Source organism: Vulpes lagopus, chromosome 4 (assembly GCF_018345385.1).
Source record: "Vulpes lagopus strain Blue_001 chromosome 4, ASM1834538v1, whole genome shotgun sequence".
In the NCBI taxonomy this organism is placed as follows: domain Eukaryota; kingdom Metazoa; phylum Chordata; class Mammalia; order Carnivora; family Canidae; genus Vulpes; species Vulpes lagopus.
In genome coordinates this window covers 112,228,555-112,255,733 of record NC_054827.1, presented here as the reverse complement: position 1 = coordinate 112,255,733, position 27,179 = coordinate 112,228,555, and the positions used below count along the sequence as shown (strand labels likewise).

Here is a 27,179-nt window from a genome sequence, read left to right as displayed (position 1 = left end):
CTAATGGGACCGTCCCGCCTCAATAACGCGCCTCTTCCATCTTCCACTTACCCTCTTCAAGATGTGACGTGAAACTCCTGGTCTTTCCCTTCACAGCGCCGCCGGCTTCTCTGAGGTTTGGAGCTGGTCCCCAGCCGCGCCTGGAGCCGGCCCGAGCAGGCAGCAACGCCTTCCTTTGGGCTCAGCCCGCGGGAGGGAAAGGGGCGTGTGTCCCTTTAAGGGGCTGGCCCGGCGGGATCGCGGGGGCCTGTCCGCAGCCGCTTCCTCTCAGGGCATTCAGGATCCCCCAAATCCGCGCGCTTCCTCCGGCCGGGACCCTGGCGGCCGAGGCTGGGAGCGCTGCAGCCGTCAAGGGCCGCCTGGGGACGGTACGTGGCTGCGGGTGGCGGGCTCCTGGGGCGCCCTGCGGGCCCGGCCGCCCCCTCTGGGTCTCCTGCGCCCCCGCCCGCCTCCTGGGGCGGCGTCGGGGCAGGGGGAGGCGCTGGGCCCCGCGGGGCCGGGGCGGAGCTGGGGCGTGAAGTCCCGGGGGCGCGCTCGGGGCGGGGGCGCGCGGGGGGCGGGGGCGGCTTGGGGAGCAGCGCGGGCGCGCCGCGAGGGGGCACAGCCGCGCGAAACCCGATGCCCCTGCGGCCGCCGCCGGGTCGGGTCGGGTCGGGGTCCCGCAGCCCCCGCGCACGGTGCCGCGCACGAGTCGGGGGCGCGGGGTGGGCGGGAGCCCGGGACCCGCGCCTCCTGGCCTCTGCCGCCCCCGCCGCTGTCCAGGGAGAGGCGGAGGGTGCCCGGCGCTTTCAGGCCCAGGTGCCCCGCGGTCTCTCCCTCGGCTGCGAGAGCGGAGCGCAGAGGGCGGGCGGCGACGGGGAGAAATCTGGGGCGGTGGGCGGCCGGCAAGGAACCGTCGCGGGCGCCGGGCCCCGCGGGCTGTGCCACCGACTCCCCGGTGCCCCCGCGGCCTGGGACCCGGCCTGGACCGCGCCGCCCCGCGCCGCCCCGCGCCGCCCCGGCCGTGGCTCTGCTCCGTGCGGCAGGTGATGGAGAGGCGCCCTGGCCTCCCCCGAGGCCCTGTGGGTGCCGGCGGGAAACACCTCCGCTCCTGCTTTCCGGGGGCCGCGGGTTTCTAAGGCGCCGAGGAGCCCCGTCTGCACCGCGGGCACCGAAGTCCAGCTCCTTACCGGGAGCTGGGGCTGGTGCAGACCGGGAGGGCAATGCTGCCCCCTGCTGGTGGGTGGGGGAACTCTACTCTCCGCCTCACAAGTGAGGAGCGCCTGGGCCCCGCCCCCCAGTTCCTCCGAATTGGGGTTCCGCTCCTTCTGCTGTGGGGAGGGGGGCGGAGGCAACGGGTGCTGGGAAAGCAAAGGATGGGCGGCCAAGGGACCTTGGATTTTCTCCAGCCTCTGCCTGTTTACCAAAGATACAACTTTGGTACCTCACTCACCTCCCCACCCTTGGCCTCAGTTTCACCAACTGTAAAGAGAAGGCAGTAGTGGCTGCTCTAGGCAGTGAGAGGGGAGAAAGATCCACCGAAATAAGCTGAGACTGCAGGTTGTGAATTGTTAACAACTGCAGTAACGGGAGGTGCCTGGGTGGCTCAGTCAGTTTTAAGTGTCTGCTTTCCCGGAGGGTCATGATCCGTCATGATCCCAGAGTCCTGGGATCCAGCCCACATCAGGCTCCCTCCCTGCTCAGTGGGGGAGCCTGCTCCCCCCTCTCCTCCTCACTTGTGCTCTCCCTCACTTTCTCTCTCTCTCTCTCTCTCTCCAGTAAATAAATAAAATCTTTTTGAAAAAGCAATAGTAATAACCACTAATATTTTGTGAGTGCTTACCCTCCTGCCAGGCAGCATTCTAAGTGCTTTGCAGACATTCTCTCCCTTAATTTTTACAGAAATGTTTTCTGGTTGTAATTGTTGTGACTCCCATCTTACAAGATGAGCAAAGTGAAGCTCAGTGACTTGTCCACTGATAGACTGTTAGTAACTGGGGGAACCAGAGCTGAATCCTGGTGACCAGTCTCATTCTAGAACCTGAAATTTGCCACTGTGTTCTTCTGCCAGTACGTATTAGCAACCGTTTTTTGAGCACCTGCCATATGTTGGGGCTGGACATGATTCATCTTATATAATCCTCATCACAGCCCTAGAGTGAGTATCTAGTCTTTTTTTCCAGACGAGGACATGGAGGCACAGAGAGGTTGAGTAACTTGCCCAAGGTCACACAGCAGGGTACAGGTGTATCTTTGCCCAGGCAAGGCTCCAGCTGATATGGGGAGCCTCCCACAGCCGAGATGACTGTGTTGGACTGGATCTTGGGCCTTCCAGCTGATGGCACCTCTGTGGTAGCTCTCTGAGGGGCTGGAGGCCAGGGTAGCCAGGGTCAGGGAGCTGAGGTTGACCATGGCTTCCCTGAGTGTTAGTGGTCAGAAATGGGCCTGGGGCAGGGTGGCAGTAAGTAGCAATTGCCACTGCTGGCTCACACCTGGGTCTCAGCTTTATACTGTCACCTAAAGTTCAGGATGGTCATTTATCTTCAGCTCCTGAGCTTCCTTATTAGTCTGCTCTGGAGGCAGGGAAACTTCTGTTCATAGAAATCAAAACATCCAGCCAGCAGGTGTCAAGTCTAACTGGATACCTCAGGCTTTGTGTGCTGCACCCCTGCTCTCTAGAGAGGCCTAAGAGCAGACGGCCAGCTTCCACCTGGGTCATAGCTCCTGGATACAAGGTCAATCTTTCCTTCAGAACTCACTGTTTTTCTTGGCACCCCTCCCCTCATTCTAAAGTTGCCTGACTGCTGGGTTAGCATCCAGCAAAGAGGGGTGTTGACCAAATCACACCTCTCCATTTGTGGTGGTGGTTTGTTTTTTAAGTAGGCTCCACACCCAGCATGAGGCTCGAACTCATGACCTTGAGATCAAGAGTTACATGCTCCACTGACTGAGCCAACCAGGAGTCCCCGCAGTAGTGTTAACAAACCAGAGAGCAGACCAAGGTGGGTGTCCAGACCAGAGAAGGGCCAGATGTAATGAAGAGAACTAGGGCTGTTTGGGGGCACCTGGGTGGCTCAGTCGGTGAGGCATCTGCCTTCAGCTCAGGTCATGATCTCAGGGTCCTGGGATAGAGCCTACATCAGGCTTTCTGCTCAGCGTGGACTCTGCTTCTCCCTCTCCTTTGCCCTGCTTATATGCTCTCTCTCTCTCAAATAAATAAAATCTTATTTTCACACACACACACACCAAAAACTAAGGCTGTTTTTAGCTGGAAAGGAGGAGCCAAGGATGAGGACACTATCTGGAGCTGGGGTAGGAAGATAGCCAGCATGGCTCTTTTAGAATATAAATCAGATTCCTGTCAGTGCCTTTCATTCAGTGCTGCATCATGGTGGACAACCAAATTGTCCCACCTCTCTCCCTCTTGCTCCTCATTGGATTTCAAACTGTTCCTGCCAAAGGCCTTTGCACTGGCTGTTCCCTCCCCTGGAATGCTTTTCCCTAGGATTCTCAAAGCTCACACTTTCAGTTAGTCTCCTTCTCAGGGAATCCTTCCCAATCCATCCTGTCTCCACAAGCACCTCCCTCCCCTGCTTCAGCCTCCTCTATCACATGTAGCACCTTGACAACACGGATGTCCCATATCCTATTTGGTGTCTGTTTCCCTCCCTGGAATGTAAGCTCTGGCAGGACTTGTGATCTGTTTCCCGCATGCTGAGAACTGTGCCTGGCACATGGCAGGTGTTCGATAAATACTTGCTGAGTGAGTGAGGCCATGTTCCAGCCCGTCTATTACCTGGGTAACCTTAACCATGCAACTTAGCATTTCTTTTCTTCTTAAAAATTTTATTAATTAAAAAAAAATTATTAATTAATTTATTTTTAAAAGATATTTATTTATTTATTTATGAGAGACACAGAGAAAGAGGCAGAGACACAGGCAGAGAGAGAAGCAGACTCCCTGTGGGGACCCCAGTGTAGGACTTGATCTCAGGACCCTGGAATCACAACCTGAACCAAAGGCAGATGCTCAACCCACTGAGCCACCCAGGTGTTCCTATTAATTTTTTGCGGGGAGGGGAGGGGTAGAGGGAGAGAATCTCAAGCAGACTCCCTGCTGAGCGTGGAGCCCCGGGATCTGACTCTGTCCCATGACTCCAAGAGTCATGGACCTGAGCCAAAACCAAGAGTTAGATGCCCAACAAACTGAGCCACCTTGGCACCCTGAATCTTAGCATTTCTGAACCTCAGTTTCCTTGTCTGTACAATGAAGATAAAAATTTTGACATTGTGAAACTGATAGACAGTGACATCATCCATGCAAATGCATTGTCACGTGGAAGGCAGTCCTTATATAGGACGGATCCTCAAGGGGCCTGGCTGAAGAGTTTACAACAGGGCCCTGCCTCTACCCTCTCGGCCATGTGACCTTTGGACAATTCATGTCTTGGTGCCTCTGTTTACCTGTGGATTAATTGGGGAGAATAAAATTCTTGCTGACTGGCAGTTGGGGGGAGGAGGGTTTCTTAGAAGGGTCAAGGGAGCTGTTGGACATGGAAGCCCTTTAAAACCGACGGAGTGAGTGATGCCCAGGCTCAAGTTTGGGAGCATGTGCTGAGTGTGGTCTCTGAGGCTGGGAAGGGGTACCTAGGAGCTCGCTGGAAGACACAGAAGATGCCATGGTTTTTCCTGCCTCAGTGCACGTTTCTGAATGAATGACTTCATCACAATTGATAAACACAATGGGGGACTGATGTCAGCATAACACCGCATTGGTCCGGCAGTGATTTTTCTCAACATGCTGACGTATTGGAGCGGCCATAACAGGCTTTCTCACAATCAAAGAGGAAGCTTTTTGCAAGTGCTGGATTCCTTAAGATAAGTGCTGACAGTCCTGCAGAAAGTACACATACAAATGTATCTCCCTATCCAGGCTCTTGCTGTTCAGTGTTGAAAACTCAGGAACCAAATAGATTTGGATAATACAGCATCCCTTCTTACCAAACTGTCCCAGCTCTCAAGATCCAAACTTGCACCATCTCAACTCAAGGATGCAATAGGTTTGGGGAGAGAGAGGTGCCTGTTTGGCAGCTTCTCACAAAGTTTTCTGATAAATATAGAAATCGCATGATGAAGTTGCAAAGACATTTCCCTTGAGTTAAAAAACAAAAATGATTGAAGAAGATGGCTCCACCTTGGATGGATCAGAGTCTTAATTCTTAATTCTGGTTTCTCTTGGAATCCAATGCCCCCAGAAACCTACATCTCAAAGGAGGAACCACTTGTCCCTGTGCTGAGGGCTGCAAAGGGCATTGGGTGCCAAGGTCAGTGGAGAGTGAACAGCCCTGGTGGTGTTTATTAGGACTGTTCCTGGTTTTATTAACACTCTGGTTACAAAGCTGCATGTTTTTTTTTTAAGATTTTATTTATTTATTCATGAGAGACAGAGAGAGAGACAGAGACATAGGCAGAGGGAGAAGCAGGCTCCCTGTGGGGAGCCCAATGCGGGACTTGATTCCAGGACTCTGAGATCACACCCTGAGCCAAAGGCGGATGCACAGCCATTGAGCCATGCAGGTGCCTCACATAGGTTTTGAATGATTGGCCCCAACCTTATTCTCCCCTTCACCTTATTTTTTAATGCATTTAATGCAAAAATATGCACTTTGTTTCAGGCACATAAGTGGCAGAAACACCTCCATTTGCTCATCCCAGGGAAGCCCTTTCTCATAGGAGGGCATCTGGGCCTGATGAACTGCTGTGAGGAGGCTGCGGGTGCCCAGGGACAAGGTGGGCCTTGTGACATCCAGCTCAATATCAACAGCCTCTTGGTCCTCATTCTCCTTCCTGGTTCCAGATGAGAGACCTCAGGAAGAGAAAAGAAATGATCTCCGATGAGGTCCTGCTGTGTACCAGGCTCTGAGGTGTGTGTTCTGCACATGTCACCTCCCTGAATTTGACATGGTCATTCCAGGCTCTGGAGCTGGAGTGGGTTCAGATCCCAACTCCACCATGTCCTTGCTGTATGACCTTGGCCAGATGATTTAATATGTCTGTGCCTTGGTTTTTCCAGCTGTGAAATGAGGATACTAAGAGGTTCCACCTCCAGGCATTGTGATAAGGAGTAAATGAGGTAGTACGTGCTCATTAAACTCAGCTGTTACTATTTTTATGCCCATGATTGCAGTCCAAGTGTGGCTAAGCTGTGTTCACAAAGAGACTCAAAACGTGGTGACTTAAATACGATAAGACTTTGTTTCTCTCATGACACAGTGCAGATGGGGGAGTTCCAGGGCTGATGGGGCAGCTCTGCCATTCAACCCATGGTTTACATTTCTGAGACTAAGGTGGCTACTCTGGTGGCCAGCAGGTGGAGGAGGAGAATACCAGGAAGAGCTATCCCTGTTTTAACACAAGACCTGCAGGAGGCACCTGTTATTTCTGCTCCCTGACATGGTCCAGCACAAGTCCCACGGCCTCTCCTCGCTGTAGAGGGAGACTGCAAATACAGCTTTCAGCTGACTGATCGTGCGCTATCTAGAACCAGGCTACCATAGGAAAGAGGTAGACATATGGGTGAAAAATATGTGGTGGTGAGTTTTATGAACTTCATTTCGCAAATGAGGAAACCTGCCTAGAATCACAAGGCTTGTAAGTAGTGGAGATGGGATTTGAACCCAGATCTTCCTACCTCCGAACTTCTTTATCAGGTTGTCTGATTGGGCTGCCCAGATCCAAGTCCCCATGAGGCATTATGGGTGTCGCCTGAGGACTCCTCTTGGATGAGAAGTGAGACCTCAGGCCGGCAGTGTCCTACTGTAGTACACGGCACAGAGGGTGGGTCTGGGCCTCAGGATCTCCACAAGGGGCCTAAGGGAGCAATGGGTTCTACCTGTCAGCTTATTCTACATCTGCTCCTTCCTTTCCAGCAAGGGCTCCTGTTTCGGAAACAAGAAGGTTCTCTGCTCGAATCTCACCACCCTTCCTTACAGATTCCATGCTTTCCTCACCTTTCTTTTTTGTTTAAAAGATCTATTGAGAGAGACAGGGAGAGCACGAGCCAGGTTCAGGTGGGAGAGGAAAGGGGCAAGCAGACTCCCTGCCTACCCTGAGCCTGATGTGAGGCTCAACTCTAGGACCCCAAGATTGCAACCTGAGCCAAAGTCAGACACTTAACCAACTGAGCCATCCAGGCGCCTCATTTCTTTTCTTTTCTTTTTTTTTCTTTTCCCTTCCCACCCTCCTCCTTCCCTTGTCTCTTTGCTCTTCCCTCCATTCTGGTTTTCATACAACAGGCATTCATGGGGCCACAGGCTTGCAGTCATAGCAGAGGGGCAATTCTGGTGTTCTGCTTTGTCCATTTTAAATTATACCCTAAGCATTTTTCCACATTGCTACATGGTAATCATAGCTGTACTTCCAGATGCCTGCTGCCACCCTGGCCTTTCTGCCCCACCAGGTTCACCGTCAACACTGTCCCTAGAGGCATGCTTCTGAGATGTTCTTCTGATCCTGTGGCTCTTCTGCTTAAGGCCACCACTGGCACCCCGGGGCCTTTGGGACCAAGGAGAGAAGGAAAAGCCTGGGCCAGATACCCAAGGGCATCTAGCTGCTCACCTTGGCCTGCTGACCCCTCTCACCACCTCTCCCCTTTATCAGCCAGGGTTTTGGCAGGAAGCAGAATTCACCCTGGGTGGTTCCAATAAAGAGACTCTAATAAGGAAGGAATGGCTGGCTTCTAGAGTTCAGGGATGGGGGCATCGAACGAGGGGGTAGAAGACATAGAGATAAGCAATGGCAGTCACCCTTCGAAGCCTGGGGGTGCAGAGGGAGAAGGGGAGGGAACAGTGTTACATACCTCACAAGAGCAGGTGCTGGGGTGAGGATGAGGAGATGCCAACAGGATTGTGGTCACAAGGAGACACAGTATTCCAGAGATGAAGCTTCTCCCTCCTGCCCATCTCTTGTGGGTGCCTCCCCCAACCCCCCGGGGCTGAATCCCACTGAAAGCCGGAGGCCAGGGTGCTGGGAGAAGCCATCCCAGGATCAGGGCAGAGAAACACACAAAAGAAGTATTTCCAGCACATTCCCAGAACCCTCCCCCCCGCCGCCGCCCACCCCACCACGTGTTCTCTTTGGTCTCTGGGCCTTTGTGTCTTTTCTGTACCCCATGTCTACACTCCCCATATAGCTCGTGACTCTCTGCCCAGGACTCTGTCCCTTTTCTGCACTAGAGTTCCTCCAAGGCTGCTGGTCTTTTAATCATTAAGCACTCAGCAAATGGCAATGAGCAGGGGCGGGGTGGGGGGGGGAAGGTGAGGAGGAGGTGATTGAGGCATTAGCCTTGGTTGCAAAATACAGCAAGGGAGGAGAGGGTGTGCGTGCCAAGAAAACTTGGTAATCACCATATAATATTGAAATGCAATATATTTTTAAAAAACCAAATAAACCAACTATAGCCCATGGGCTAGCTGCCTGTTTTATTTGCATGTCCTCTGAAACCAGAATGGCCCCTAGAAGTACCCTAAGCATGGTGCTTAAAAATTTTTTTGACCTTGACTCAGGGTAAGAAACAAATTTTGCATTGTGACTTCCCCGTCACCCCTGCAGATCTCTCTGGATGGAAACAGAAGCTCCACAATGCAGAACCCCTCTCACTAAACAAATACATCCTGAGATTGTGTCGTCTGGTTTTCTCGATGTCATTAAAAAATGCTGCTCACGGGATCCCTGGGTGGTACAGCGGTTTGGCGCCTGCCTTTGGCCCAGGGCGCGATCCTGGAGACCTGGGATCGAATCCCACGTTGGGCTCCCGGTGCATGGAGCCTGCTTCTCCCTCTGCCTATGTCTCTGCCTCTCTCTCTCTCTCTGTGTGTGACTAATCATAAGCTCCCGGTGCATGGAGCCTGCTTCTCCCTCTGCCTATCTCTCTGCCTCTCTCTCTCTCTCTCTCTCTGTGACTATCATAAATTAAAAAAAAAAATGCTGCTCACAACCTTGCAAATTCAAACATGCTATCTGAAACTGTTGATCCTGTCCTATTGCCCTATATAATTTTCTCCGCGGACTAGGTTCCTCCTCCTAACCCCTCCCTCGGCTTTGTTGGCTTGCTTACTGCCCCGTCTTGCCTGTGGCCTGCAGTCCCCTGGGCCTGTCAGGCAGAAGATGCTCCATAATCACCCACTGAGCTAGTGAACAAGTGCTGGAACCCAGGGGTCCCCGGGCCCCCTGCAGCAGGCTTCTCTAATTGGCTTATTTTCTCCTCTTTCCAGCCTGCCCCAGACTCCAGCCTTGCCCCAGACACGCTGGCCCTGTGGCCATGCCTGGTGTCATGGGCCTGCTGCTCCTGGTCCTGCTGTTCCTGCTGCCCTGCATCTCCGGGCTGCCCTTCTACAATGGCTTCTACTACTCCAACAATCCCAATGGCTGGAACCTGGGCAATGGCCACAGTGAAGGTGGGCAGCCTCCTGGCTCTGGCTCTGGCTCCATGTTCCACGGGTGACCGAGACCTTTCCTGGATCCTGCTGTGATATGCAGGTTCCAGGCCGGGACAGGGGATGGGGTGTGGAGCCAGTAGCCCCTTCCCTGTCTGGGCCCTTGTAGCAGGCCAGGCTCCTTTCTAAGACGAGTGCAAGGGATGGTTCAGTTACTCTGTGTTTGCTAGTCCCTTGGGCTTGGAGTGCATCGGAGCCAAATGTGCTTAAAGACAATCACTTCTGTACTTAAGGATGCTCCCAAAATGGGACGCTCCTGCCCATTTTCCAAGATCCAACTTACATGTGATCGCCCCTGCCTGGTGTCCCAAGTGGAAAGGATGTTTGAGGTTAGACAGATGTGAGTCTGAATCTTAATTTTGCCACTTAGTAGCTACATGGCTTTGGGCAGGTGACTTTTTTGGGGAAGAGGGGCAGAGGGAGAGGGAAAGAGAGAGAGAATCCCAAGCAGGCTCCGTGCAGAGCGTGGGGCTCGATTCCATAACCCTGAGATCATGACCTGAAATCAAGAGTCAGATGCTTAACTGGCTGAGCCACCTCAGCGCCTTTGGGCAGGTGACTTTTTAGTTAGCAGTTGTGCACCTACTTTGTGTCAGGCACACTTCTAGCTGCCTTCCCAGCATTGCCTCAGACAATCCTCACAAAAAGCCTGATATATGGGCAAGGTTAACAGCCGGCACGGTGAGGACTCCACCAGGCCAAGCTGGTGCCGGCTGTCCTTGCAGCCCCGAAAGCACATAATGTGGATTATTTCATTTCATAGATGAGGACAGCGAAGCTCACAGACTTGAGCCAGTCTCCCGGGGCACACAGATCTGCAGAACCCGTGCTGAGATCTGCTTGTGGAAGGGTTGATTTGATGAACACCACCCAGCCTCCCTCAGGCTCTTGGGGGTAGCGGTGGGGGGAATGTGTTCCTTACCTCTCCCGGTGTCCTTTGGCTGCTGATGGGCCTGGGCTTGTGGCTGTGTCACTGCAGTCTCTGACCCCCGGGGTCACATCTCACTTGGCCCCCTTCTAAGAAGATACTTGTGACTGCAATCCTTAATTTAGTCTCTTTGCCATAGAAGGTAACTCTCACAGGTTCCAGGAATTAGGACCTGGGTATCTCGGGGCATCATTATTTGGCTTCCACCCCCCCCCCCCCGCCCACCACCGAGTTTATTTTGTTAGATAATCACGATTTTATTCTATTTTAAAAAAATATTTTATTTATTTGTTCATGAGAGACACTGAGAGAGGCAGAGACACAGGCAGAGGGAGAATAGGCTCTCCGCGGGGAGCCCAATGCAGGGCTCTATCCTAGGATCCTGGGGTCACACCCTGAGCCAGAGGCTGATGCTCAACCACTAAGCCACCCAGGTGTCCCAATAATCACTTTAATGAGATTCAAGAAAACTTAAAAACTTAAACTTTCTACCCATAATTTTACCACTTCTATCCATGAATATGTGTAAAATCACAAATAATCCCCCCTACCTGGAGGAAACCTTACTAACATTTCCCTCCAGCCTTTGATATAGGATTGAGAAAATTGTCTTTAACTTCTTGCTCTACATGTGGTTTGGGAATCTCCGTGTCACTTCATAGAATGCAATTTTTCTCCCAAGGCCGGTGAGTGGATATCCAGCTGCCAGGTTATCTTACCTGGCTGTATAGTGTTTTGTCATACGGAAACATTATGATTTAGCTAAACATTCTCATCGTCTTCGGGTTAAAGCTTCAAACACAGCTTTACTAAAGAGCATGAAGGAGGGGCACCAGGGTGGCTCAGTGGTTGAGTGTCTGCCTTCGGCTCAGGTCATGATCCCGGGGTCCTGGGATCAAGTCCCACGTTGGGCTCCTGGCTCCACTGGAAGCCTGCTTCTCCCTCTCTCTCTGCCCCTCCACCCCTGTTCATGCTCTCTCTCTTGCTCTGTGTGCTTTCTCTCTCTCAAATAAGTCCAATCTTAAAAAAAAAAAAAAAAAAGAGTACTAGGTGAAAACAAAGGACAAAGCCACTACATGATAGTCCTGGCTCATGTCTGTTGAGCTTTTCCCATGTGCCAGGTGTCACACTTATCTGTGTTGAGACTTACCACAGCCAGCTATAGGTACCGATGTTACCCCATGCTACAAATAAGGAGAGTGGTTTGTAGAATCAGCTGATTTTCTCTAGACTAGACTAGCTTGTGGAGAGTTGGAGGCAAGATTCAAACCGGGCTTCTCTGACTCCAGGCCTGTGGTCCCCAAGCCTCTGTGTTTACAGCCTGTCCAGAGCAGGCTTCTCCAACTTGAGTGACTGGCAAAATCACCCACCTGTAGAGCTGTTAGAACACTGATCACTGGGCCTTACCCCCAGAGGTTTTGATTCAGGAGGTCTGGGGCGGGGTCTGGGAGTTTGCATTTCTAGCAAGTTCCCAGTGATGCTGCTGCTGCTGCTGCTGCTGCCTTGGGAACCCCACTTTGACAACCACTGCACCAGAGCTCCTGGCCTTTCCAGCATGAAAGCCTCTGCAGGGAGCCTCCTATCTCCTTACCCTGGAGACTACACTTCTCCCCCACCCTGTACCTCCAGGGGTCTAAGTCCAGGCCCAAGAGCATGAGATAGTGAGACCTCTGTACGGGGTCTCAAGTTAAAGATGAGCCAGCTTCAGCCATAAACCTGGTGCTTGTGCCGCCATGGTAGGCTCTGGGTTTATTTGTACGTTGTTACTGTATGGTCTCCTATAGCAGTCCTGCCGCATCTCACCTGTGTTTCTAGGTATCTCGGGAACATCAGAATGGTGAGACAAAAAGTGAAGGGCAAGCTGTGCTCTCCTGTGGCCAGCATGGCAGGGAAGGACCCCAGGGAGATCTGAGTCCTAGCCAGCTGCCTGATACGGGGATGCTCATATTGCCTGCTATGTCAATTCGCTGCTTACACACAACACACTTAATGGCTTAAGACAACAGCTGTTTTGTTTTTTTTTGGTGGGGGGGTTGGCTTGTGATTTCATGGGTCAGCATTTTGGACTGGCTTCTATGTCCATGGTCCCAGCTGTGCTCACTGACTTAATTGTGCCTGCAGTCAGTAGGACAGGTCAGTGAGGCTTGTCTCTGCTCCACGTGGGCTCTCCTTCTCCAGCAGGTGAGCCCAGGCTTGTTGTCATGGAGTGAAAGCAGCAGAGCCTCATGGAAACCAGACTCAGAGCAGGCACAGTGGAATAGTCACATTCATTTGGTCAAAGCAAGTGGCAAGGCCAGCCAAGGGGGAGGGGAAATAGAGTCCCCTCTTGATAGGGGCCACAAAGTCACAATGCAGAGCATGTGGGTGCAGCATTACGGCCATTCTTGCAATGGGCAACTGCTGGGCCTGGCAGAAGCCGGGGATGAGGCTCAGGGTGGCCCTTGCAGGGGTACGGGTGTGCTGCTGCAGATCCCCATTGGCACCTCCTCTCTTGCAGGCGTCTTCAATGGGGTGAAGCTGGTGGTAGAGACGCCCGAGGAGACCCTGTTCTCCCACCAGGGGGCCCAAGTGACCCTGCCCTGCCACTACCACTACGAGCCGACCCTGCTGGCCCCGAGGACTGTACGCATTAAGTGGTGGAAGCTGTCAGAGAATGGGGCCCCAGAGCAGGATGTGCTGGTGGCCATCGGGCAGAGGCACCGCTCCTTCGGAGACTACCGAGGCCGGGTGCGTCTGTGGCAGAACGGGGAGCGCGAAGTGTCGCTGCAGATCAGGGACTTGCGGCTGGAGGACTCTGGGCGTTACCGCTGTGAGGTCATTGATGGGCTGGAGGACCAGAGTGGCCTGGTGGAGCTGGAGCTACGGGGTGAGGCCCCATGCGCAGGGGGATATGGGGGGCGTGGGCTATGGAGAGAGAGGGCCCCAAGAAACCGTGTAGAGCTCTGTGCTTCAGACCAGCACGTGGTCCTTGAAACCACCCCATGGGGACGCTACTGCTATCGTCACCCCCATTTAATTACTTATTTTTTTTAATATGTATATTTTTACAGGTTTTATTTATTCATGAGACACAGAGAGGCAGAGACACAGGCAGAGGGAGAAGCAGGCTCCCTGTGGGGAGCCCGATGTGGGACTCGATCCCAGGACCCCAGGATCACACCCTGAGCTGAAGGCAGATGCTCAACCACTGAGCCACCCAGACATCCCATCACCCCCGGTTTACAGATGAGGAAACAGAGGCACAGGGAGGTCAACGAACTTCCCTAAGGCCATACTGCCCATAAATGGCAGAGTAGGAGTTTGACCTCAGGCAGTCTGTCTCTAGAACACAATACTCCCTCTGGCTCACACTTTATTTAGATAGAGGAAAACAGGAGGACTGCAACCCTGCCTTGACTCCAGTAGGGTTGCAGGCAGCACAAACCAAGGGGGCCGCCCAGTGTGGGTGGCAGGAGTGGTGGGCACCTGGACACACGGCTGAGCCCTCATCATGTCCCAGAGGAGTGCCTTACTTGGGGCCAGGAGCAGACTCACACAGCCAGGTTTTCTGATTTGATAAGAGGAGCATATATTTTTCTGTGAAATCTCTGGATTTCTCTTTTTAAAGATTTTATTTATTCATGAGAGACACAGAGAGAGAGGCAGAGACACAGAGTGGGGGAATCTGATGGAGAACTTGATCCCAGGACCCCCAGGGATCACACCCTGAGCTGAAGGCAGATACTCAACCACTGAGCCACCCAGGCACCCCAAAATCTCTGGATTTCTTTTTTAATCTCTGGATTTTTATGTAAAAATCTTCTCATGAAAAAACAATCACAGCTCAATGGTCTCCAAACCAGCCAGACCTTGTGTGTGGGCTCCTGTGGGTGATCTCTAGTGACTTTGACCTTCTCTCTCTCTAGGATGGGGCTATGTGTCCTCATACCTCTCCTACCTGTTAGGGAGTAGGTGGGATGGATAGAGAACGGTGTTCTGGCTCCAGGCCCACCCTGCCCTAGCTGTGGGTGGGGTGGGTAGACACCCCATCCCCTACAGTATGAAATGAGTGCCTCCTTTACCTGCTTGTGAGGAGATGAGGATAAAGTGCAAGTCAGGGACTTACTTTTACCATCAGCATCCACCTATCTAGTCCAGATGGTGACCAGAGGGGTCCTGTTCCTCATCCCTGATGCTGGATATGATTGGGGTGGAAGGGTGCTAGCTAGCATGGTCAGGTGAGAGCCCTCTGCCAGGTCACAGACTGCTCTCTGTGTCCTCACATGGTGGAAGCGGGGAGAAATCTCTGTGTGGGATCTCTTATGGAGGGACACTAATCTCATTCATGACCTAAGTGCCTCCTGAAGGCCCCACCTCCTCATACCATCACCTTAGGCCTTGGGATTTCAGCACATGAGCCAAGGGGACACATTGAGACCCTAGCACTGGGGTTCTTGCAACAGCCCTGTGAATTAGGTGGCATTCCCATTCTAGAGTTGGGACGTTAATTGGCTGATTCATTCATGACCTTAACAAGCTAATCAATGTTTTCTGAGTACTGCTGTGTGCCAGCCTGGTTCTTGGAGGGAGCTGTAAGGCAGACGTAGACTCTGCTTTGGACCTGGAGAATGGACAGGAGATGACAGGTTTGCTTCTCTGTGTGCATAGGGGAGCCTCCTTCCCAGTGGGCATCCTTCCCTGCCCACCCCCTTCAAGCCCCTCTCTCTCCTCCCTCCCCAGGTGTGGTCTTTCCCTACCAGCACCCTCAGGGGCGCTATCAGCTCAACTTCCATGAGGCCCAGCGGGCGTGTGAGGAGCAGGATGCGGTGGTGGCATCCTTCGAGCAGTTGTTCCGGGCCTGGGAGGAGGGCCTGGACTGGTGTAATGCAGGCTGGCTGCAGGACGCCTCGGTGCAGTACCCCATCACACTGGCCCGGCAGCCCTGCGGTGGCCTGGGCCTGGCGCCTGGTGTGCGCAGCTACGGCCCACGTCACCACCGCCTGCACCGCTATGATGTATTCTGCTTTGCTCCTGCCCTCAGGGGTGAGTGCACTGGCCAAGCACAGGCCTGGGGGTCTGAGGGTGGCATCTGGGAAGTGTTAGGATCCAGAGAGGTCTCTGTCCACCCTGCTGGCACCTTCTCTTGGAGGCTTGGAGTAGGCATTGAAGGCATTGGAGCCACGTCTGGCAGAGTTTTGAGTGCTCTGCTGCTGCTTCACACCAATCACTGGTTTACTTGTTCATCAGATATTTTTTGAGAGCCTACTCGTGCTGGGGCCAAGACTAGGTGCTGGGCATCATAGACAAATAAAGCACAGCCCGTCCTTGTGAAGAGGATCATTTTAGGGGAAGATAAATAAAAACAGAAATTGGTTCATTGTCACATCACAAGCATTCAGAAAAGTGTCCTGGCACATAGTAGGTACTCAGTAAATGATTTTTTTTTAACTTTTATTTTTAAGTCATCTCTGCACCCAGCGTGGGGCTCAAACTCAACAACCCTAAGATCAAAAGTCACACGTTCCACTAGCTGAGCCAACTGAGTGCCCCAGTACTCAGTAAATGATTGAGTGGGCAAGAGACCCTGATTGGTCCAGGCTAGGTGGGGTGCCCACCCAGGGTGAGTGAGGTAGAGTACAGACATGACAGGAAGGACCCAGCCCCATAGCAGGGGTGATGAAGCTCTCAGAGAGGGGGTCAGAATGGGGAAGGTACCTCCCAGAAGCATCCATGGCAAATGCCCACAGCCTGATGTCTCCCTGGGCTCCTGATCGCCAGGGCTGTTTGGTGAGGTCTAATGGGCTGCCGTTCCTACAGGCCCTACTATCCTCTCTGGCTGCCTCCCCCCCACCCAGTGCCTAACCCTCACGCCCCACCTTCCCACAGGGCAGGTGTACTACCTAGAACACCCTGAGAAGCTGACCCTGGCAGAGGCAAAGGAGGCCTGCCAGGAAGACGGTGCCCAGATCGCCAAGGTGGGCCAACTCTTTGCTGCCTGGAAGTTCCGTGGCCTGGACCGCTGTGATGCTGGCTGGCTGGCAGATGGCAGCGCCCGCTACCCTGTTGTTCACCCGCGTCCCAACTGTGGGCCCCTGGAGCCTGGGGTCCGAAGCTTTGGCTTCCCAGACCCGCAGAGCCGGGAGTATGGCGTCTACTGCTACCGGCCACGCTACTCCTGAGCTAGTCCCCACGCCGGCTCTGCGCCGCCCTCTGGTCCTTCCCCTCTCGGGCTCTATTTATTGAGTGGTTCATTTTCCCTGGCAGCTTGGGGCAAGTTTTTTGTATTGTTTTTATTGTCAAGTTAATTTTTTTTTAATTACTGCTTTTTGTTTGTTTTTTTGTAAATCCAACATTCCAAATCTTCCCTTTGCTCAGGTGGACACCCCAAGGCTCTCCTAGGAATCCCTCTTGCCTCTCTCTAGGACATTGGAGGTTCATGGGCCCACAAGTGCTTTCTACCATCACCGAATGTAGCCCTGCTCCCTGCTCCAGGGAGGCTGGTGCCCAGAGCGGACAGTGACACATGGTGGCTGCAGCTCCCCCTCCCCCTCAACCTGGGGGAGGAGAGGGTAGCCAGGGGGCCCCTGGAGCTAGGCACTGGGCATCATAGTCTCCTGCCTCCTTCTTCTCAGGCTGGGGGAGGGGAGGGTGTCCAGGGGGGCCCTGGAGCTGGGCCCTGGACATTATGGTCTCCTGCTGCCTCTGCTGCTGCCTCCCCCTCCTCTTCTTCTTCCTCCACCACCACCTCCTCCTCCTCCTGTCCTCCTCTGCGAAGCAGCTGGCCCAGATCAGCACAGCTGTGGAGCTAGGGTTGGAAGCGGGTCCCTAGACTTCTATGTGAAGTCCCAGGAAACTGAAAAATTTCTCCATTTTTTCCTTCTCTCTCCGAAGAGTGTATTTTTTTCTCTCTCATCTTTCCCTGCTCAGGGGGTGGCCCTCAGGTGTCTGTACTTTCTCTGGACAATAAATGGTGCTGTGACCACCCACCCCCATCCCTGTGTCTGGCCTTCTGCTTCATTCAGTCCTGGGGCCCAGCTCCCTCCCCAGGGAGAGTGGTGGGGAGTTCTGTTTTGGGGAGCTCCATGGGCTGCACCTGCAAGCTGCTGTGGTTCTGGCTTGCCTGATGGTGGAGACCTGCCTCTGGTGGCTGGCCTAGCAGTGGGAGGATCCGGCCTGTGTTCCTGCTGTCTCCCCTCCCAGTCTGGGTGTCAGTGTCAGCCCAGAACACTAGGAGGTGCCTTGGAGGACACAGAGGAGGCCGTGACTGTCCCCTACCCCAGCCCCAGGGGATCTCAGAGATAGGCCCTGTGTCTCCCCCTCCGCCCCCTGTCCCCACCCCAGCTTTGGGAAACCAGACCTGCCTCCGCTCAGGCACTCCTCTGCCGTCCACACTGTTACAGAGTCAGTTTTTCACGTGGGGTCCCTGCTTCTCAGAATGTGGCCAGGCAGCAATCCTGGGAAATTATTGGAAATGCAAATCTCTGGGCCTCACCCCAGACCTGCCAAACTTCAGTTCTCTCAGTGAGAAACTGTTATCACAAATCCTCTTGATTCTGATGGAGACTCAAGTTTGAACACCACATAGTTGCAGTCCCAACTCACCAGTGAATCCATTCATTACCTAATTATTGAGCCCCTTCTATGTGATCATCACTGGACCTCCTACTTTTGTCCACTCATTGCCTCCAGACTCGTAGGGAATCTGGACACATGTATCTAGTCACCAGTGAATCCTCAGCATACATAAGCACACCCAAAAAGATACCAGCAAACTCACACCAGCATGCACCAGCTGGCACCCAGACGCCTTCACAAACACAGTCACCAGGGCCCACTGAGCAAGTGATGAGCAGGGTGGCACCTACCTGGCCTCCTAAGGAGCAGGCTAGTGGGGGGCCAATGCCCGGCCAATGCACATTCTGGCTCAAAATCTCAAGGTCTCTTGGAGAGCAATTGGAATTGTTTTCGTCTATAGCCTTCACCATTCTTGAGAGCAGGATGCCCAGACCTTCTTGCAAGTGGCCAGCGAACTAGCTAACCACAAATATGCATAAGCAAGATTCACTGTTCCTAGGCTGTCTGCAACTGTTTTGTGTTCCCTCTTATAAATCCTGATTTTGCCTCTCCTTTTTTTTTAAAAAAAGATATTTATTTATTTATGAGAGGCAGGCTCCTTCCAGGGAGCCTGACATGGGACTTGATCCCAGGACCCCAGGATCCCGACGTGAACCAAAGGCAGATGCTCAACCACTGAGCCACCCAGGTGCCCCTTACCTCTGCTCTTGACTCACTGTACCAACCATTCCCTATATGAGCATGAGCTATCAAAGAACCAAACTATGCCAAGTAACCAGATGTCTCATTTGTCTTTTGACAATGTGCCAACTCATAAATCACACACAAAACCCATTGGCTGTTGCACACACACACACTCCATCAAATGCACAGGTACCTTCACAAAAATATGAAGTACAACATATTTGTACTGGTGTGACTGGTGTGACTGTTCCAGGCTTCATGAACAGAAAAGATTCACCTAGTTTGGGTCATTGGGTTGAAACACGTCCCAACTACCCCCCCATTCCTAAGAGCCCCTTCTGTAGACCTCAGATCCTGTTTGCCTTCTCTTTAAAAAAAGGGAAAAGAAAAGAAATAGATCTCTTCCAATGTCTTTATTATTATAATTATCATAATCTTCAGTTTTCAAAAATATAAATAGGTGCACGGAACTCTGGTGCCTGCACGGTCCCGGGGGTGTGGGGGAGGGGGGAGGGGCGGGGCGGCACTCCCCCAACCCAGCCCTGCCGGAGATGGACACCTGCTCAGGGTGGCAGACCTGGGTGAGTGGACACTGGAAGAGGGATCCTGGGAGGGAACCCGACCCCCACACAACGGAAGATCCCTCGATGGCTCTCTCCTGCCCCCTCACTCTGAGTGGAAGCCGCCCCCTCGCCCTCAGGCCTCTTCTTGACACAGATGGTGCCGCCCTCCTGGCTCCTCATCCAATACATTCAGCTGCGGTCAGGTACCAGCTCCTCATGCCCCTTCCTCCCTCCTCCCTAACTCTTCCTGGAGTGAAAGAACCAACGATTGCACTGCTCTTGGATAAAGTCAGGAAACAAAAAATAATCTTCTTTATTTAACTTAACCCCTCCCCTTCTCCCCCTGTCCCTGCTCTGGTCCCTGGAAAGGCACAACGAGAGATTGGAGAAATGTCTCTAAACTCAGTCCATGGCTTACAATAGGTTTGCTTTGCTTTGGCATCGAGGAGGGAAAAATCAGATGCGGTTTTGGCGATTTGGGGGTGGGGGTGGGGAGAGGTGGGTGCATACACAATGTGGGATTTGTTTTTTTTTTCCTTCTTTAATGGAATTCCTTATATGACAGAAAGCGGCAAGAAGAGGACACCATCCATGTGGGATGTCAGCCTGGCGGGGCTCCTGGGCTCAGCATCCTGGGTGCGTCCTGGAAGCTCCTCTCAGTGGGCTGTGCTGGGGTGGCTCCTCCATGGGGCCCGTGAGCTCCGCTTCTGTAGTCTGCGCTTGTAAGTGGAGGCTGGGGGGGAAGGGAGACCGCAAAATCTCAAATACTTGAAAGCTCCGAAGGAAGGAAGCATGGCAGTGGTGGGGGAGAGCAGCCTAACTTTCCCCACTTGTCCCTCCTCTGCTGGCTCCCCTCCCTGCAGAAACCATGGGTTTAAGTAGTAACCTGAGGCTTTACCCACTTTCTGGTTTTGATTTTTCTTTTCTTTATTTTTTTTAAAGAGGATTTTATTTATTTACTTGACAGAGCACAAGCAAGGGGAGCAGGAGAGGGAGAAGCAGGCTCAGCAGGGAACCCGATACGGTGGCTCCATCTCAGGACCCTGGGATCATGCCCCAAGCCGAAGCAGACACTTAACCGACTAAGCCACCTGGACATCCCTGGTTTTGATTTTTCTTGGCACCAGTTTGGGCTAAAAGGGGCTTTGAGTGTTGAAAAGGAAAGCAGACCAGCCGCTTTTTCCTTGTCCTCAGTGAAAGTGAGCCTGCCCTGAGGGCCGAGGGAGTGAGTGTGATGAGCCCAGGGGTAGTGCAGACAGCAGGTGTTCAGGACCCCTCCCTCCCAGAGGGTCATGGGATGGAATGCTGTGCCCAGCGAGGGGTGGGGGGTGGGGGTGGCAGTGCTCACGGTCTGTGCAGGTGATGCGAGGTTTTTCCCAGTGGCCGCTAGGTTGGCACCGGATGGTCGGCACATGCCGCTGGACGAAGCCCTCAGTGCACTGGTACCGTACCAACGAGTTGATCTCGTAGCGGTCCTTCTTCTGGCCGAAGGTCCTGGCGTGTTCCACCACAGGGGGGTCTCCGCAGGCCACTGAGGGGCACAAGCTCTTGAGAAAGGGCTCTGGGAGGGTCCCCCGAGATGACCCAGGCAAGTGATGAGCCCGTGTGCCCTCCTTTGGCTGTGATGAGACAGCCCAGAGCCCAAGGAAGGGGCACCGCACCTGGACACCTGGCCACGAGCCCTGGCTGCTGGCAAAGAGGCATTTTCATGCTGAACTAAAAGTCTGGAAACCACGGGTTCTGATGTCTGGGTTCCTCCGTGATTTAGAGCAGCAGGGTGGGAATAAAAGGAGGGTCTTGAGGGGATGAGGGAAAGACAACAGGAAGGGTGAAAGGTGGGAAAGGGGGCAAGAGCCAGGCAGATTGGCTGTGACTTTATGAAAACATTGGGACAGAAGGAGGCCTGGGCAGGGTGCAAGGCCAGGAGAGGGAACAAGAGGGGCCTGTTCTACCAGCACCTCCATGTCCACAGACTCCAAGCTGGGGATCGGGACCTGACAACTGACACTCTAGGGGACCCCATAAAGAGGGGGGCTCCTCACCCAGAAAAGTCACTGTGGGTGACTTTCTGTGCTGGCACCCAGGGGAACTGTGTGTGTAGGGGCCTGTCTGTCCCCTAGCCTATGACCTTCACCCTCTCTAGGAGTGGGCGCGGCTTTTGCCATTGGCCCTGGGATGAGGGGATCCTGGGAGAGCCCCCCGCTCTCCCAGACCAGAGCCCTGCCTGCTGGGTGGGTGAGGGTACTTCCTCAGCCAGGACACCTGCCCCAGGTCTCACAGCAGGAGCCTAATGTCTTGACTCTGTGACTCTATCCGGGCAGGGCCCCTCTGGGGCAGCTGCTCACCTGTGCCCTTTTTACACGTGAAGGGCAGGTAGTAATTGCAAGGCACGTCATTCCACTCTCCCTTCTCGTGCCAGATCATCACCACGCAGTCCTCTCCGCTGACAAAGAAGTTGTCGGGCTGGTTGGGGCGCCAGTTCTCAAATTGCTGTGGGGGGGGTGGGGTGGGGGCGAGGCAGGGGTGAGGATGCCTGGAGGAGCTAGGCCTGGCCCCGCCCTCTCAGTCCCTGATGGTGAGAGTCCATGCCCCTCCTCCTCCAGTCAGGCCAGCAGGGGCTGGTCTCATATGTTCCCTTGTTTGGATAGGACCCTGTGGTAGAGACATGGCTCCCAAGTCCAAACTGTCTCCCTAGGCTTCTCCCTCCTGCTGCGCCATGGGACAGAGTCCCCTTCCCCCACCCAAGACCCTGTTCCCATTCACCTCTTCCAGGAAGCCTTCCCTGACGTCCCCTGCTGATCTGCAGCATTTACTATGTGCACTGTCCCTTGGCGTCTATGTTGCTTTCTGTCTGCCTGCCTCCTTTAGTAGACAGAGCCCTCTGTAGGCAAGGAAGCCTTCGAAAGCCCCCATGTATCCCTTCTGGTGGTGTGTCTGCATTCCCTCATGGTCTTCCTCACCTCCCTCTTCCTTCATGCCAGGGTGCCCTCGACTGGCCCAGTCCTGGCAGAGATGACGGAGACGCAGTCCCTGCACCCAGGGCTCCCAGACCGGCAGCTGCTCAGTGAGTGTATGTGGTCTGAATACACCTCTCTATGGCGATCGCTATTCCCCATCTCTGGGCCGCCAACTCCCCCCAGTGCCCCTGGTGGAACTCACCAAGGAGTGTCCATCTGACCAGCGGAAGTCCCCTTCGATGGTCCTGTCATTCAGGCCAATCCACTGGTAGTCTTGGGCATTGTCTAGAGAGAGGCATGGGTGTTGGGCATGGTGCTGGACCCCCTGAGGGGGTCTGAGAAACAAGCTCGAGAAGGCAGAGGGGATGGGGGCCGTGTCAGGAGGTGGGCAGGCTCCTAGGAGCATGCCACCTGCTTCTATGGCCTGACAAGGGTTTCAGCACACGCATGTCTGGAGTGTACTTCGGCCCACCATCCAAGCTGGCATGGCCTAGCGATAGGCACAGTGTTAGCCTGGGGCTTCGGGGTATAGCCCTGGCTGTGAAAACCCCCTTCCTCCCTTTTTTGCACCTGCCACCACCCCCACCCCTGCAGCATCTCTGGATCCTGGTGAGGCCCTCTGCCCACAGACCCCTTGCCTCCCACACTCACTGTTGACAAACTCCTGTTCCTCAGGGGTGACGATGCTGCTCAGGTGTGACTGCTGCGCCCGACACCGGCTCTCCGCGTCCACCCAGCTCTCACGGTCGGGGAAGTAGCGGTAACAGTGGCCCTGGAACTTGGTCCAGCCCTCCTCACACAGCTCCTGGTCTGCAACACAGGTCAGAGTCTTGAAGAGAGAGGTCCCGAGGCCAACTGGGGGTGTCTGGTGCGGCCAGTCTTATGCCGTTTCCAACATCCACCCTCCTTCAACGTCTGTCCTCAAAGGGAGAGGCCCATCTGGATGCGACTCAAATCAGAAGCCAGGAAGGCCTGGCCCTGGAGCCCCAGAGCCTCTGGGCACATTCCCTGATGTCAGTGCCCCAGAGCTTTCCTCCTTGTTGACACCTGCTCTGTGGAGCTGGCAGGGTTCAGGAGGCCAGGAAAAATTAGTGGGAAGAGGGGAGGTGCTGAGATGAAGGCCAACATGGTTCAGGGCTCCCAGAGGACCTGGGAAGGGAGCTGTGTGTGTGTGTGGCGGGGGGGGGGGGGGGTAGTTTTGGTGTGTGTGTAAAGGTGGCAGCAGCAGGCAGCCCTGGGGGCATGAAATAGCACTTCGGGTAGGTGTAGAAGAGCAGAAATAAGTCTGCTTCGGGGCTAAAGAAGAGTCAGAGCTCTAAGTCTGTCCATCCGGGCTGGCTCTGGCAGGACACATGATGCCTCCCTTTTGGAGGATGAGGTAGCCAACCAGGTGTCCACGGCCTCAGCTTCTGATTTAACTTGTTGGTGGCAGATGAGCAGAGGGAGGAGCTTCTCTCCTCACAAACCTATCTGGGTTTACGGGTTCTGCATTTGGGAGAAGGGACTGGTTTGGAGCTCTTGGGCAGCCTGGAGGGACAGAGGCAGGGCAGGACCTGGATCCTTCAGGCTTGGGGGAGCCGTTAGGACGGTGTCTTCTCATCTCTGCCTTCAGTGACATCACGCTGGCAGCTGTAAAATGGCCCTGGTGGGAGTGTTAGAGCTCAGAAACTGGCAGATGCCACACATCAGGGCTCCCCCTTCCTCTTCAGGAGCTGGTTGTTAAACATCAGCCAGCATACCACTGGATGGAGGGGGCTCTGAGACCCTCTTTTCCTCCTTGCCCTGGGGCCTCCCAGGTGAGGGGCTGCTCCTCCTGCCTGGGGACCCGAGTGCAGGGCCTGAACCCCTCAGGCTGCGTAGAGCGTCCCTTACTGGGTGCCACTGATAGGCTGGCAGACCCAGGGAGGGAGGACCAGTACCTGATAGGAAGGAGGCTCAGTTGAAGGGGTGGATGCCTGGCAGGGTTGGAAGAGAGACACTTAGGGAAGGCAGAGACGGAGGACATGCAGAGGCCAGCAGCCTGAGGAGAAGAGGCCAAGCAGCAGGAGGGCTGAGGAAGAGGCCACTAATCCCCTGTGGCCAACACCTCCTCCAGGGAGCAAGGCAGAGGTCTGGAGAGAAGGTAGCAAGGCCTCAGAGGTAGCTCAGCACCTGAGGAGGCCAGAGACATCACTTCAGGGCTGACCATGCCGAGGGTTGGGCTGAGGAGGCCAACCTGGAGGGTTTAACTGCTCTGGGAGGGGCCAGGGCATGCAGGATGGGGGCTCTGGGGAAACAGGGGCAGCATTCCAGCCAGGCGGGAAGGTGCAGCAGGCCCAGAACCAAGCTTGAAACACCCGCCCGACCGAAATGGGAGAAGAGGTGGAGCTTTGCTTTGTTTAGCTGGGCACGTGACCCAGCACCCAGCTAGGCAGCACGAGCACCATCTCTGTGCGCTACCAGAGCACAGAGCCCAGTGAGGGCCCTGCCTCCATGCCCGCAGAGCACCTCCTTTCCAGTCTGGCATCCAAGAGCTGTTGTCGTGCGGACATGCTAGACACTCCTCCTGGGGCAAATATTTTGGCATCCTGGGCAGAGATCCTTACGACTCTCACTCTCTCCCCAGCCAAGACCACGCCCAATTCCTTGCTGCCTTGGGATGGAGGTGGAGGGTGGGAGGCTGCAAGGAAGGAAGAGTGTCTAGGCCTTTTCTTCCAGAAGACTTATGGTCCTCCACCAGTCTGTAATCTTGGCAGTGCCTCCAAGGAACATGCAATACCCAAAACTGCCTCCCCACCCTGCTTAGGGCCAAAGGGAGATTTCCCAGGAGTTTAATCTGCTTTCTGGAAGTTTCTGGGATATCCAACTTGACAGATCATAGGAAATGATTTCTCATTCTGCATGACTTATTGCTACTAGTAATGACAACCCTCATCTCCCCCTTCTGAGTTGGGATGACCCTGAGACCCAGGAGGATGGCAGGGGAGACTAGAAAAGCACCAGAGGTGAGAGAGTTGGGGGGCTCCAGCTGGCTCTGGGACATTCCTGGTACACAGCTCCCTTGACAGAGCCTGGTTTGGGTACAGGAGCAAAGGCTGGCAAGGCCCAAGAGGGGAAACTCAGCCCCTTGTCCCCCCTGTGAGGCTCTGTTCTCCCTGGCCAGCCTTTTGGCACAAGAGTGGGGAAAAGGAAGTATGGGGTGGAATGGCACTGACATCACCTGTCACTGGTGATGAGCATAGGTTGACATGCAGCAGTCCCCACTCATGCATGAGTTGAGCATGCTGGTGACACGGGAGCTGTCAGGCAAACAAAACAGAGCTCCTGCCAGAGAACAAAGAGGTAGCATGGCCAGCATGGCCTGGTGGCACCCAAGGCCATGGAGGCACCACAAAGGTCCCATGGGCAATATGGCAGGCAGACACATGCTCACGACCCTGCTGGAAGATCTGCGGTGTCATCTGGAGAGAGAACCAATTACTCCCACCCATAGCTTCCTTCAAGACAAATGCACGAGATCAGCCTTGTCCTCTTATTCTGATGCATGCACCGACCTCAAGGTGGTATCAGCAGGTCTGGAAGCCCTGAAGAAGGTTAGTGTTTTAAAGATCCCCCAGAGCCCCACCTTCCAAAGTGTAGGCTTGGCCAGGCCTGCATGTCCAGCCCGCAATGTCTCTCCTGCGGTCAGATCAGCCAATGCCCCAGAGGAGGGTCTCCACAAGGACCAGCAAGAAGAGTGGGAGTGAGTGAGGCAGACTTCTCAGTTGAGGCCCTGGAATGGCTGTCTGGATGGACCGCGGGGGCTCCAGCCAGGGCCTAGAGCCTGTGGTTAGAAGGAAGGGTGATGGAGGAGGAGAGGGTGCAGCAGTTAGTAACATTAGCTGAAGCCGAGACGGCCGTACCGATCTCACACAGGTCCCCTCGGTAGCTGGGAAGGCATAAGCATGTGAAAGAGTCGATGGCGTCCACGCAGGTGGCTCCATTCAAACAAGGACTTGAGAGGCACTCGTCAATGTCTGCAAGAAACCAAGGGCCACTGTTAGGACTCTTGCCAGTAGCTCCTGCTTTGCAAGCATTGCAGGTGCTTTATGGGTGGCCAGCCCTGCTGCTCTCCAGAGCCCTGGGAGGGGTGGCTGGACTTCCTAAGAGCTGTTGCTGCTGCTGCTGCTGCCGCCATATTGGAGCACTGAGCCGAAGATTCAACAAGGCTTTTCTTAGATGTGTCTGATTCTTGACTGGCAAGCTTGGCGCACTGGGGCCAGGTTTCCCAGCAGGTGAAGTGAAGAGGTCTGGTGCTTCTGAAGGCAAATGCCCACTGTAAGAGTGAGCATGTAGGTCCTCCAAGATGCCTTCTCTTATGAATATTTCAAGAGGCCTTAGGGTTTCCACTGGCTCCGAATGTGAGCAAGGGATACTGGAAATCAAATTTTCTTTTCTTATCTTCCTCTGTAGTTATGAACCAAGGCAAGAGGGCAAGTCCATGAAGCACTAGAATGAATAAGCCTGAAGTGGTCTGGAGTATAAAACCATGAGAAAATGGCGGCATGGGATGTCTGCATGAGACTCATTCGATTCTTGGGGGTCGCAGACATCTTTGTCTTCAGTAAATCCTCGAGTATCTTAAAGATGAAGGCAGCATCATTCTCTTGGCAGGATGAAGAGAAACCAGCCCAACATTTCCCCATGCTCTTTCCAGCTTGGGGTCTTAGATCGTAGACATATCCAGTGAGTCACAATTTCCAGAGAGCTCCATTCTGGCCAGTGGGAGACCAGTATTTGGAGCTGGTGAGCCACTTAGTAAGTGGCCAGCCACCACACTGGGGTACAGGCAGGTCTCCATCAACCTCTTCTTCCCAGGCAGACTCTTCCTCCCTTCTGTTCTTCCGGCCCAAGATGTTCTTTCTAATCCAACTTCTTTGTGGGACTGCAATTGGTAAGCCATTGGCTTCTGCCCCAATTTTTATTCATCAGCCAAAGTGAGAAGTGAATTTCCTAATCCTGTCTTTCTGCCTCTTTCTGAGAAGCCAGAGACCTGGGGATC

The 27,179-nt window shown here is 54.1% G+C and overlaps 2 protein-coding genes across 5 annotated transcripts in view; one reads left to right on the top strand and one right to left on the bottom strand.

The window, feature by feature from the left end:
- Positions 1–112: 112 nt before the first annotated feature.
- HAPLN3 (hyaluronan and proteoglycan link protein 3) lies at positions 113–17,372 on the top strand. Of its 2 annotated transcripts, none has more exons than XM_041751913.1 (5): positions 113–368; positions 9,252–9,434; positions 12,899–13,267; positions 15,121–15,423; positions 16,267–17,372. In XM_041751913.1, exons 2-5 carry the CDS (start codon positions 9,299–9,301, stop codon positions 16,557–16,559), a joined length of 1,101 nt encoding a protein of 366 aa, XP_041607847.1. In that variant the 5' UTR covers positions 113–368; positions 9,252–9,298; the 3' UTR covers positions 16,560–17,372. The 2 variants fall into 2 exon arrangements, with proteins under 2 accessions (XP_041607847.1, XP_041607846.1); XM_041751912.1 differs by lacking the exon at positions 113–368 and adding an exon at positions 5,770–5,903.
- A 1,789-nt stretch (positions 17,373–19,161) lies between these two features.
- Positions 19,162–27,179, bottom strand: part of ACAN (aggrecan) — a 37,082-nt gene continuing 29,064 nt past the window's right edge. The window contains exons 13-18 of one of the 3 annotated variants that reach the window (XM_041752883.1): positions 26,041–26,154; positions 22,811–22,969; positions 22,362–22,444; positions 21,548–21,692; positions 20,551–20,733; positions 19,162–19,935 (exon numbers count right to left, since the gene is read on the bottom strand). In XM_041752883.1, the coding sequence (XP_041608817.1) occupies positions 19,859–19,935; positions 20,551–20,733; positions 21,548–21,692; positions 22,362–22,444; positions 22,811–22,969; positions 26,041–26,154 (761 nt within the window). In that variant the 3' untranslated portion in view covers positions 19,162–19,858. The remainder of the gene's footprint in view (positions 19,936–20,550; positions 20,734–21,547; positions 21,693–22,361; positions 22,445–22,810; positions 22,970–26,040; positions 26,155–27,179) is intronic. The other 2 variants (XM_041752884.1, XM_041752885.1) reach the window with 2 other exon arrangements.